This window comes from Sinocyclocheilus rhinocerous, unplaced genomic scaffold, assembly GCF_001515625.1.
Source record: "Sinocyclocheilus rhinocerous isolate Xijiao unplaced genomic scaffold, SAMN03320098_v1.1 scaffold1458, whole genome shotgun sequence".
Classification (NCBI taxonomy): domain Eukaryota; kingdom Metazoa; phylum Chordata; class Actinopteri; order Cypriniformes; family Cyprinidae; genus Sinocyclocheilus; species Sinocyclocheilus rhinocerous.
Window position 1 is genome coordinate 693,617 of NW_015633180.1, and position 13,997 is coordinate 707,613.

Genomic DNA, 13,997 nt, shown 5'->3' on the forward strand with positions numbered 1-13,997 from the left:
TCACTCTCGTACTCGAGCGATACCGGCTCTATATCAGCGGCTGTGATTGCCTCTGGCCTAATCACAGCCATGCTGATATAGAGCCGGTATCGCTCTCGTACTCGAGTGATATTGCTCATATATAAAACACTTTTTTTAATAAATGCAGCCTTGGTGAACATTCTTTCCAAAATTTGAAAAATGTATATGATTAAAGTTAATGAGAATACTGTACTTGCAAGAGCTCATCACAACGCATTTCAGGACTGGCTTACGCTGACTACCTTATGATGATGTACTTATAAAGCTGTCTAGGCAGGCGCTTGTTTTTGGAACAGAGTTTCAGTGTACAGTGATTATGTAGTCCGAATGGGTTTCACTGAGGTCAGAGCTCCTGGTTCACTTTAATTGTGAGCACTGAATTCATAAGGACCAAACTGCAGGTAGAAAACAGACCCAGCATAATCCATATTTGCCCGAAACATCCTCACCTTTAAATGGTATAATTGGCCGTGCAGATCTGCAACCTCACAGACACATGTAGTAAATAACAAAGCAGCATGTGTAAAGGTGAACCGCACCCTAGGAGTGGCGGAGTCCCGTCTGCAATATTTCAGCGGCATGCTGTTTATCTAAGTCGGTGGTGAGGAAAGAGGTGTAATGCATGCCATGACCTTTGAAATAATACACTTTTTCTTGATGGCCAGAATATTCCGCCTTACTTCCCTCCAACAGTCACGTAATCAATGTTGGGCAGGTGTGACGTTGGTCTCTCTCTCCCTCCTTTATCCGCATGGGTCTGTTTTTTCGGTCTTGCCCTCTTTCCTATGTGTCCTCCAGTTTATTGTGTCTCGGTATGATCTACAGCTCTGCCACAGGCACATAGCTGTTATTTATGCTACGGCACTGATTTGTACATGACACATGTGTGACCCATTACCACAACCGAAGGGTGATCTGCTCACTCCACTCAAGCGCAACGGCCCGAGTCACCTTGAGCCATGACAGCCGTGTGGAAATCACACGATCTGCTATCTGTCAGAGCGCCTTATATAGACTAGAGAGCACGCTTGGAGCCACCATCATGGTCTCATATAGGCCATCAGCAAAAAAAAAAAGGCGTGTTTTTAACATTTTTTTTTTTACATATGTTATGCAGACGAGCATATATGTCATGTTTTTTTCATGTATCTGGCTGATTACATTATGTACACTTACTAGGGATGCACGGTATATTGGTGGCTAAATTGTTATTGGCAGATATTGCCATGTTTTTTAAAATTATTACTAGTATTTTTTAATTACTGTTTTTAAATATTATTGCTATCACTGATATCATGCCTGGTCTCATAAAGGCCATCAGCAAAAAAAAACAAAACAAAAAACAAGTACTGTAAATGAATAACATACAAAATAATATATATTAATAATATTATGATTAAATTAATATAACATCAAATAAAATACTAAAATACAAATTAGATATTATAAATATAGAATTGTAAATAAAATATTAATAAAGGAATATTATAATTTTTTATTAAAAAATAAAGTTAATTCAACATTCTGTGCCATTTGCGTTTTTAAACTTTTGAACAGTAGTGCATATGGTGTTGAAAGAAAATATAGTCTGTATAATATTTAATGTTTTTGAAATAGGAGTGGACAATGAAGTCTCTTATGCTCACCAAGGCTGCATTTATTTGATCAAAGCTATAGTAAAAAAGAGGAATATTATTATTAAATATAATTAACATTTAAAATAACTTTTCTTTTTTAATATATTTTAAAATGTAAATCATTCCTGTGAACATTCAAACACCTGTTTAGTTGAATTACTTCTGATAGAGTTCACTTTAATGTGATGTGCATGAATAGTGTAAGATGGCAGTAGCTGTAAATGAAGCCCCCTCGGCTCTGTGTATGTGACAGCCTTTACTTATTCTTTCAGTCTGCTAGACAGAACAACACAGATCAAACACATGAACCTCTCTATTAACACATCTTCTCTTCAGGCTGTGCTGAAGCTCTGACACTGAGCTAATCAAATTAAACATAAAACAGACTGTATAGCTGCTACTCCTACCACATTTCATCAAACCAACAACCTCACGACCTGAAACACCACAGATGACCACAAAACTTGAATGTACTACATTCACAGCTTTGGAACGTCCTGCGCCGTTTGCATTTTTGTTTGTTTTTCCAACCCAGTTGCATCTTAAAAGAGTTTTGAATACATTTTGCTTAAGTAAAAGATTTGAATATTTTTGGTTAATTTGCAAATACTCTCAGACACCAGTAAAAGTAAATATATTATTGTCATTAAGTATATTTTAAAGTTCTTAAAGTTTAAAAATAACTGATTTCTATTCGAATACATTTTAAAATATCATGTATTCCTGTGATTGCAAAGCTGAATTCATTCTAACATGTTGATTTGTTATTTTACAATACAGTGCAGTCACTCTGTTAAGGATTGCATGCTAGACACACATTTGTGGAAGGATGGCATTTAGTGAATTTACCAAATAAAATGACATTTTGATAATAAAAAAAAAACATTTCTGCAACCTAAATTATGTCCACTATACAGCACAGCCTCATATTTCATTACTTGATCACAGAATGTCACATATTTTTTACCCTCACTTTTACCTCTCCTGTTCAGCGGACTACATTATTCAATTTATTTAGCTTTTGAAAGTGAAAGTCTATGACCATTTCACCCTGAAGCTACACTGACCAGGCTGTCGGACATACGACGACTCAAAGTGTGAACTGCTCCAATTACGCGGCCTAGTGAGCATGGCTGCAGAGCCACAGGGCTGCTTATTTAAAATTACCAACATCAGTCAGAGAACAGCCACTACAGACGATATCAGCTCTAAAGATTTAGAGCCTGTGTCACAAATCTGAGGTCATTTCCTCCAAACCAAACTGGACTGGAAAGAGCTTACTATATGGGCAAGGGTTATAAACGCATCTGCTGTAGTGAATAGCTAGTGACTCCAATGAGATCTGGCAGCTACAAACATGTTCTATCAGGATTAATTACTGATGTTAGTCAAAATTAGGGAAAACAGCCCTTTAATTTGGATTGTGCAACAAGCCGCAACTCGAACTAGTCTTTATTTAAAATCCAGTAATTAAAGCTAAATCGCAAAGCCCTTGAAAATGAGGCAGGGATGCCGATACAGACTCCAGGTGAGTGATTCCAACCAGCCATATTGCACGAGTCCTTGGGAGAGGCCGCCCTCGACAGACGCAGTTTGTAACTGTCAAACGCTCATGATATACAGCGCTGGGCTTCAAGCCAGCAGATGGTGGGAGAAATTAAACTCGTGACACGGACCGTTGACTGGAGCCGGGGAAGCAGTTGGAGACCACACCTGTAAAGCAGAGGGGGTCTGCGTGCGATGCGTGAGAGCGCTTCCCTGGAATGTGCATAAGCAAATGATGCTCTTCCAGGAAAACTGAAAGTTTCCATTCAGGAAAATGACCTGAACTGTCATTCAGGTTCAAATTCAAAAGCTTATTGTAATGAAACACACAGTTGATGACACATGGTGTCAGTAACATGGTGGGCGATACTGATCCAGATTAGTCTTTGCCTTTACTTGACTAGCTGGAAAAATAAAAATTGAAAATACCAGAAACAAATGATTTTCATGGCATTTGGTGCCTATGACAATTCTAGAATCTGCATTGTTCCACCGACGCGAACAAAACAAGGCCTCCTTAAAAACTTTCAAGAGTGTGATTCATTGTTTCTTGTGAATACTTTGCAGCGGAAAGACTTTTGTTTTTTTGTTTTTTTTACACTTTTTCCCCCACATATGTGCAACACGTGACATGTTTCACAAACTGATCTAGTAGATAAAAACAAAAACACAGAACTAGAAATAAGTGAACAAGTAATAACCTGTTGTTGTTTTTTCCCAAGAATTGTAAAACATAATCTGATCTGATAAGAACTGAAAAAACTGCTGCTAGTAAATGCAATTTGATTCGTTTTCCAATAATTGTTCATTCTTTCTTCCTCAAAACTACAAAAAAATAATTATTAATGGAATCTGAATCAGAACAACAAGTGAACTAAGTCCAATCTGAATCAAAACTACAAATATTAAATTCCTTACAATTCCCATCCCAACTCGTTACTAAATTGCTAATTCAATATTCATTCACTGACAGTGAGTAATGTTTAGCAATTACATTGTCAGGTTTGAGCCACTTTGATAGACAAGAGCTCCAGGAGTTTTGTAAGCATACCCGTAAAGCTTTTGAAGATGATATCTAATGAGGAAACCGCATCCTCAATGTACAGAAATATTCTACCGATCCATCATTTAAAAGCATTCCTGTGGGTTTAGAGGACATTGGGAGTTCTTTCTAATTCCTCACTATGTGACACGCAAAAGCATGTACATCATCATGTCAATATGAGACAAGACAAGACCATAAAATGCACCGGCCAAAAATGAGAGGAACTCTTTTTTTTTTTTTACCATCTGGAGGAACGGTAGGAAAAGTTCTGAGGCAAATGCACCCAGAATTATACCTTTTGATTGTGATTTAGCGGATGGAATGAAAATCATTAAACCGAACAATGCAAAAGTACAAAAGTAACAAACTGCTTTGCATTCAGTCTTCGCTGCAGTCCTTGAGTGTCAGTAATGTCAAATCTCTCCGCTACAGAGAAATGAGGAGCACAAATGGGGTGCAGCTAGACGAAGTCATTATGAATTCACACAGAGGCCCATGTTGGCATCCGCACAATGTGATTACAACAGAGGCATGGCAGATTTTTATTCAACAGGCAACAGCTGTGAGCAACTAACGCCCACAACCTTGGTGCAAGTGCAGCCTGGAAGTTGAAATGAAACCTACTGGTATTCCTCACGACGTGTAGTGTGTGGCGACATGCGAACCCTGAAGCCGTGTTAGGATGCATCAGTGGCCCTCTAAGGAAAAGGACTTGTTCACGCTTCTAGAGCAACCATACAAATCATAATCACAACAGAAATGCTCTCATAATTGCCTTCTGTTTAAATTGGGTTCAATTATGTTAAGTTCACATTAATTGTTTAGCAATATGATTCAAGTAGCTAATTAGAAAGGCAGACGCAGTGACTCATATTTTCCTAAGCTGTGTGCGACCAGCTAAACTCAGGTGGGAGTGATTCCTGTGACTAAAACAAGTTCTAGCACATTAACACACGTCTGTAAACCAGGTCATTCAACATTAAGAAGTTTAACTCTCTTAAGTACATAATGGCTTGCTGTTTGAGAGATACGGTCATTTTGTTTCCTTCCACCTTGCAAGATTCAACCGAACCAAACCAAAACGGAAAACAAAACAAAAAAGCAAAACGCACACATAAAAAACAACACACAAAAAAAAGAAGCAAAACACAAAATAAACTAACTTTATACTGCTTAAGGTTGCTTTATGTTTAACTTGCTTTTACATGGCTCTCTGAAATACTATTCTAATTGGTCAATCATGCGATAACTGCTTTCCCACATGACTGTGCTCACTTCTCTCATATCGCTTTACATATTGTTCTCTCAATTTAATGTTATATGTCAGTGTTTATGTTGCCATAATGACTGGCTGACCGTATAATGTGAAATACACCTTGGTACTGCATGATTATCATCTTCATACCATCTCTGTTCCAAGAAAATGGCCAAAGAAACACTGTACCTATTGGATTTAAAGCAGTGTAAGCACCACAGCTTCGCCCGGGTTGAACAGTGATCAAAATCAATGTGTTATATTTCAGCCTAATATAATTTCTGAGCTTAAGATGAGGTGATTGCATCTCTGGCAGAGATTCCCAAGACCCTCCAAATGTGCCGCAGAGGACATCCTTTAGTAAGTCATTAGAGGACATCATTATCATTCAGCTTCTCCTTTGTGCTGGTCTTTCAGCATTGCTGTAGGACATAAATGATGAATTGCTTGCTATGAACAGTGAGCTATAAATAGAGTTCATTCAGTCCTGCAGGATCCTGTGGGCGTCCAGCTTATCCACTTCACTGTGGAAAGCAGCTAAAAGAGCCAAACTGCCTGCCTTCAATATGGAACCTCTCTCTTCGTCTTCCTCTCTGAACAGGGCCAGAGGACTCAACATTCATCAGATGATTTCTTCATTCGAGGCTTCTAATTTCAACCAAATGGCCTTGGTCTGCTCGTACACAGAGGTGAAAAATAAGATTAAAAGGGATTACACTGTGTAATCCCAAACACATGGTGCTGGGGTAGGTCAGCCGTTACTACAAGGAATTCTGTGGGATATTTTAAGATATTCATTTCAATAGTGGCTGAATTTTCGACATTTCATCACAAGCTCATGTTCCAGTCTCATGCTTCAGGCTTATTTCTCAGCACGTGAATATATCGATGACTTACATGCAATCCAGGGGGCAAAGGAAATATGGGTAAAGGGGTTATTCTTAAAATGAGGGCTCACAACCTAATACGCTACTATTGACGCAAGACACTATATACACTATGATCATGAAAGAAACCATCTGTCAAGACAATCAATGTAAATGTAAAATCAATCGACAACCGCTTTGACTAATAATAAATCTTTATAAACATTTTTATAAAAGGCCACATTGGTGCTGGCAGTGTGTAAATGGGCATTTCGTTTTTGTTTTGTTATATCTTTACAAATGTATTCATTTTACAATCCACTAGCCATTCCAATGATAAAATACTGAATAATAAAAATATAAAAACATAATTTTATTTTATAAGCAACATTTTTATAATTAATCATTTTATCACTTGTTATGGCTAGATGATTTTAAAAATAAACTGGTAGGTAGTGTTCAAATTCAACTAGGCTCATTTCACATTCCCACTCCATCTTCTCCTGACATTCTTCACTATTCTGTCCAATTAAAGGCAAAAGCTCATGCAAAAAAGCAGGAATTTATGAAATACCGGTCAAATCAAGGGCCATCAAATGGCAACAGGGGCGTCTTACCTTCCAGCACAGTAAGTTTGGCACTGGTGTTGATTTCTCCCACGCTGTTGGCGGCTGTGCACTCGTAGATGGCCTCGTCTCTGTGAGTACGCAGCGGCTGTATGCGGAGAACTGAGCCCGAGCCATCATCAAATTCAATCACCTGAGAAAGAAAGACACACTGTCAAATATTTTTCTCTCCTCTCGTCTTAAATTCACGACAAACCTTCAGACAGATCGTATATCTTCAAAGAGCCGTGGGTCTTTAATCACTTCCCTCTGAACTTTCAGCCAAGTACTGTCTTGAGTTATTCTCTTGGAACTGCCACGTCTATCCAAGGCGGATATTGTGACAACTGTTGATGGGATGGGCTCATTTTCTTGTGTATAAAAAACAAAACTAAAAAAAAACAAAAACAAATTTCAGCCCTGCTGTGGTGCTGAAGACTTAAAATCAGCAAGGTGTGTATGGTGCTAGAACAGGATACTTAAAGAATACTTCAGAGATGATACATTTAATGCATTTAGGCTGCTGTGTTCTCCTCCCACACAGAGATCTACATCGCCTCATTTCGGTAAAGAACAGGGCTAGGCAACATGGTTGAAAAAATTCTCTCAATAAATTTTTACAATATTTGACAAAGCAGCTCCAAAACATATTTGGACACTGAAGCCAAACCTAAAATGTACAGTTTCAAAAGATTATGACAAGTGTTTGTCAGATACCAGTTGGTTTGACATTTTTAGATGTGCTTTAAGGTCACTGTATTTATTTCTTAAATAAACATTTTTATTTTTCAATTTCAATGTTTAAATAAATAAAATAAATATTTATTTCTCAGTAAATAAAGTAGTAAGTATTTTTTATTACATAAAATGCAACAATATTTAATTATATATATTTTTTGCTCCAAAACAAACAAACAATCACTCAACACTATTTATCTATTTTTGCAGTGGTGAAAGTGTAAATACTTTTTGTTTGTTTTTAACCAAAGCAGTTACAAACAATTTCATTGTTTTCACAATTTCACAATTTTTGCTTAAAGCAGCCCTGTTCCCTGTTGAAAAAGAATAAAATAATGGGTCTCCATACTGGCCCTAAACCATCCCGAGGTCATCACACCTCTTTACATTTACTTCCGATCTCAGCTTAAACCACAACACAGATAGAACAGGAATTAGGGCAAAGGGAATAGAGGGACAACACAGAGGGGTGTGACGTGGCTGACGGCAACACAAAAGAATATATCAGCATAAGAGCGCAAGAAGAAAAACAAGAGTGTTGTGCAAACGACTGACGATGGAAAGCAGAAAGGCATCATAATGATGTGGCATGGGAGAGACACTGACATGCCAAGGAGAGGCAGGGAAAGACAGTTAGTCACCTCAAAGCGCTGGGAGCTAACTTTCTTTCCTTTCTTCATCCATGTGATCCGAGGCTTGGGCTCACCCGCTGCTTGGCACACAAAGGATGCCACTCCTCCCGAAATCCCCGTCTGGTCCTCTGGAGATTTGATGAAATTTGGCAAGCCTTGAAAAGCGAGGTAGAAAGAAAAAAAAAAACAGAGAGAAAGAAAGCAGCCATTAGTTCCTGAACTGTGGTCGTGCAAAACCATGTTAAACTAGTGAACGGGGATCCTTCAGACTGGAACTAAGTTAACACCTGCAGCTGAGCCTGAGAGAAATGTTCCCCCTCAAGTCACCTAATACTTGTCAGAATGATCCATTCTCTGAATAACAGCTTATAGCTAATAAAAGCTACAGCTACAGCTAATAAAAAATAGACATTGTAACATTAATAAAAAATACTAGTACTGTCAACTGACAAACATCAAACTAATCAAATATTTGACAACAGTGACAAACAACTGATCAAATATTTGAGAAATGTTTTGTCAAAATTTTACAAAACATACAAAAAAAAAAACAGCTTTAAAAGTCAATGAGGCAGTCACAAGCAGCACGTTAAAATGTGTCAAGATAAAAAATAGTTCAACGTCTCGAGAACCCTGCATTATGTTCCGATGCACTCTGTCTAGTTCTGTCAGTTTAACTCATTCATTTATTGCAATTAATTATAAAAAAAATGAACATGCTGAAAGATTAACTTTAATTGGTCACATTATTATTTAATTAAATCACACTGGAAGCCCTATAAAATAGACATTGCATAAATGTAATAGTCAATATTTTCCCATATAATCACACAAAATGCAAGTGTTAACTTGACAGACTTTAAGAAATACAAAACAGACACTGAATACATCAACTGTCTTTTTTTTGTACATTAATCACATTATTGTGACAACCCAGGAAAACATATACATTACTTTTTTTTTTTTTTAATAATTAAATTAAATTAAGTGTTACGGTCTGGGATAACAGAAAATAAACAGTTACTATAACTCAACAGCCAAACATGGCCCCAAGAATTTACAAACACTCACACGTGGAGATGAAAAGTAATCAAAACATTTCATTCTCTATTCAAAAGGAGGAACGCTGACAATAGTATGGCAAAGAACTTATGGCTAAACAACATTCAGGTTTGTTTTTAAACAGGCCAGTCGGAGCACGCTGCACCTCATGGTTTTTTGGCAGAGTAGTTCACACACCCTGCATCTTTGTCATGCATTTACAATACAAACAACAATGGCACATGTTTCATCACTGCTCAAACTAGGTAGGGCTGTGCGAAGATAAAGACCCACACATATCGCCTGACTCGTTTCAAACACGTAATGGCTTGTTTCAAAGAACATCGGTGCTAGATCAAGCAGAGCAAGACCATTTGGCAGAATTGCAGCTACTGCGCAACATTCCGCGGAAATAGTGGGTGATGCGGGTGAAAGGTGAATCACACGGTAAAGCCAGATATAAACATCATGGCATACAGATATTATCAAAAATAATACAAGCAACTCTTTGTAGTTGCTCTCACAAGGGTGGGAAATCATCTTCAAGGACAAGCAGGTCAGTGTTTGACCTTATAAGACATGTACAAGGACAGATTTAAACATTCTGTGTCTAGAATGTGCACCAAGCAGTTTTTTTGATGTTCCTGTTTGCTAAAAAATAAAAAGGAGCCACATAATTTAATTAATATAATAATGATTAAATAAATAGAAAATGTATAGAAATAAAAATGATAATATTTATTATTATTATTATTAGGGATGCACCGATACCACTTTTTCCAGTACTCGCCCGATACCGATACTTTTATTTTTGGTACTTGCCGATACCGAGTACCGATACCAATATTTTTATTGCATTTGTACATTTTTTAAATATTGGGTACAGAAACCAAAAGAGTATGCAAACTCGGTCTGAATAATTTTTGGTCTCAAACTTTTTATCAGTTTTACTGGTAGTCCACCGTATGAAGAATTGTTGGGTATAATTTATCACAGTTTACTTTATTTTGCTCTCCTCACTTACATAAATGAACTATGTCCTGCACCCACTAAAACAAATATCAAATATTATATCTGGTTTCTGAATCATTTTTGGTTTGACTGTATAGCCTTCGGTTATTTTCACACTTAATTATGGCCATTAAAATTAATCCAAATGATGCGTGTGCTAAGTGAGTGAACATCAAAGATCACACAACAGAATTGCGCGCTCGCTCTCTCTCTCTCTCTCTCTACCGTTAAGTAACTTGAGCATTTTTTTACTTACTTGTTTATGACATATCCGACCGAAATACAAACTTTCCAGTGATGTCTGTGAGAAAGGGATATTCACTCGACAAGCTCGTGCATCTGCGCTGCCACGCGCTCAATCCACTCAGCATGCTTTGTTTATCAGCTCGCTCACATCAGCTATACAGGCATTAATACTGAATGTTTAACATTATATTCATTGCATACATATACTTCGTATACATCCTTAGTCTCTAATAACTCCATTCTGCTGTCTGTTGTTCTGTTGTCAGTGTTTCTTTGTCTGAATATGGCACTTAACACATGCTGTGTGGTATCGGCGTTTGGTATCGGGGCATTTTAACGAGTACGAGTACAGAAGCTCAGTATCGGGCCCGATACCGATACCAGTATCGTTATCGGTGCATCCCTAATTATTATTATTGTTATAAAGTTGACAGTGTATCTCATTTTCTACCCAGCTATTAATGCAATGATCTATAAACCTGAGAAACACATTTAATTCAAATTGATCTTAATATCAAATTTATAAGCAGTTTAACAGAATATTTCCTTGCAAAATTCAGTGATCAATAAACAAGATTAAGGCAAGAGTGATGAGAAACTTTGGAAAAAAAAATACAAATACAAATACAAGTTATTCTCAAATGTATATTCACTGCAAACAAATAAAATATATTTTTAACATTTCTTTTAGAAAATACACATTTTTAGAAATTTGCTTTTAGATTTATTTTAGACAAAAAAGTACTAAAACAGCTGCATCACCCAATCAAGTAATCAATCAATCAATCAATCAATTTGTAAACATTACATATTATACTAGACATATCACTTGTATTACCCTTATACCATTCACTAATGCCATCAGAAACACAACCATATTGAATCTAACAGAAAAATTGACTCATCTGTAAATACTTAACCTGCATTAAATATAAAAAACATAAACTGGACCCTGAAAACCACTTTTAACCTGATCTCAGTTTATCAGTCCCATGATTTCTGATAATCTCCTTCATAAGGAGGACACAAAATCCATTATCACAGTGAAACATCTCCAGTGAACCACGGGACATGCTGGAATAGATCACAGTGTCCTAGCGGGTGGTCCACGGTGGGATTCTAATCCTCTCTTAGTCAAGGGAGAGATAAATTACAGCAGTGTGGAGACTACATGCGGTAGTACATATGATTCTCTTGGAGGGAAGAAGCCGAGGGAATACGGTGCCGCCACAATAGTGTCCTTCCTCCTCTATACTTCGGGATCAGAGGGATAGTGCTGAAGAAAACAAAATCAATACCTAGTTAACATAACATAGCGCCTACGGGTAAGGCGGAGAAGTACTGACGAGCAGATTTTGTGTTTGTTAAATCATCAGTGCAGTGTGCCAGGCGACTGGGGCTGCTCTTGCTCTAGGGCATAACACCCACTGGAGCTTTATCTGAGAAGAAGACACCCACAACTGTGAGGTTGTTTGTGTGTATGCACCTGCATGTGTATCCATTGTAAAATCTAAGCCAATGTGTACCACACCAGCACCTTTATGACCCACAGGAGTATTGGCTGGCCTGACATTTAAATGACATTTACGTGCTGGTTCCTCTAGAGACCGGTTTGATTGGCACCGCAGAGCAATGCATTCCCTCATAAAAGCCTTTCTGGCCACTTTTATTTCTGTTATACACACACAAAGGAGTGGAAAGGGAGTTTTGAGAGCTTTCGGCCTCCTCGTAGCAGCCATCATGGATAGCTTCTGGTAGTTTCATGGGTAAAACCCAACAAGATTCTCCAGTTACCTTGCTGGGAGTTTCCCAAGACATGGATACTTGGATGTGCATGTGATTTAAAGCTTGAGATTAGCGTCAGTTTGACATTCAAGAGTGCTTCTGTCATGACAATTCTATTAGATGTACTCAGCATGTGGGTTTTCCCCCAATTGTTTATGAGCAAGGATCAGTGGACATTAACCCATCTGGGCACATGTTTTGAATTAAAGTGCATATAAACTTCTGAGAGTTTAGGCAGATGGGATGCATGAATGAACCACAGAGGTCCTGGGGAAAGACAGATAACTAGAGTGTAGACAGGCAGATTTTGATCAACAGTTTGATCAATACTTTGATAAAAAAAAGTCAACTTTGGCTCTACCAATGAATGGTCTTTAATAATAGCACTCAACAACACATTCTCCACTAACTATTGTAAGTTTTGTTTGGATAATGAACATTTACACAGCCTGAAACAACATCCGGAAAATACATCTACAACCATTTAGACTGCCCAATAACGACAGACAACAACACTAATTATATTACTAATATTAAAGGGATAGTTCACCCAAAAATGAAAATTTGATGTTTATCTGCTTAGCCCCAGGGCATCCAAGATGTAGGTGACTGTTTCTTCAGTAGAACACAAACGAAGATTAACGCAAACCGTTGCAGTCTGTCAGTCATATAATGGCAGTCAATGGGCTCCATGGCTTTGAGAGTAAAAAAAAAACATACACAGACAAAACCAAATTAAACTCTGCGGCTCATGGCGATACATTGAGGTCTTAAGACATGAAACGATCGGTCTGTGCAAGAAACTGAACAGTATTTATATAATTTTTTTTTACCTCTGATCCACCGCAATGTCCAACTGTCCTGAGCGCGTTCACAACATCCGGCGCATGACGTCAAATAAATACGGTTGGGCAAAAAATTCCACTTTGTCTGAAGATATATCAAAATCGTCTTCCATTGTGATGACCTGTACTTCTAAATATCTTTAGATCATCGCAGTGCCAGTGAACACGTCCGCAATCTCTCTGCACTGTGTAAATAATGAGTGACGTATACGCGCGACAGATCGCTTCCGCACATGCGTCTACTATCATAGATATGTATAGATGCCCTATTAGATACCTCGATTCGTCCGCCATTTTGGAACGTATCGCGGCCCATAGAAACAGTCACTAATGAGGCATCTACTTATATATATTTATGTCTACTATGCCAGAGCACACACGCAGACGTACACGCGTCGGATGTTGTGAACGCGCTCAGGACAGTTGGACATTGCGGTGGATCAGAGGTAAAAAATTATATAAATACTGTTCAGTTTCTTGCACAGACCGATCGTTTCGTGTCTTAAGACCTCAATGTATCCACACATGTGAGCCACAGGATTTAATTTGGTTTTGTCTGTGTATGTTTTTTTTTTACTCTTAAAGCCGTGGAGCCCATTGACTGCCATTATATGACTGACAGACTACAACAGTTTGAGTTAAAAATCTTCGTTTGTGTTTTACTGAAGAAACAAAGTCACCTACATCTTGGATGCCCTGGGGGTAAGCAGATAAACATAAAATTT

General features: G+C 37.8%; 1 protein-coding gene across 1 annotated transcript in view; it reads right to left on the reverse strand.

Moving 5' to 3' along the window:
* Positions 1–13,997, reverse strand: part of LOC107743377 (receptor-type tyrosine-protein phosphatase F-like) — a 137,549-nt gene that overhangs the window by 115,570 nt on the left and 7,982 nt on the right. The window contains exons 2-3 of the mRNA XM_016556568.1: positions 8,354–8,499; positions 6,987–7,128 (exon numbers count right to left, since the gene is read on the reverse strand). Of these exons, the coding sequence (XP_016412054.1) occupies positions 6,987–7,128; positions 8,354–8,499 (288 nt within the window). The remainder of the gene's footprint in view (positions 1–6,986; positions 7,129–8,353; positions 8,500–13,997) is intronic.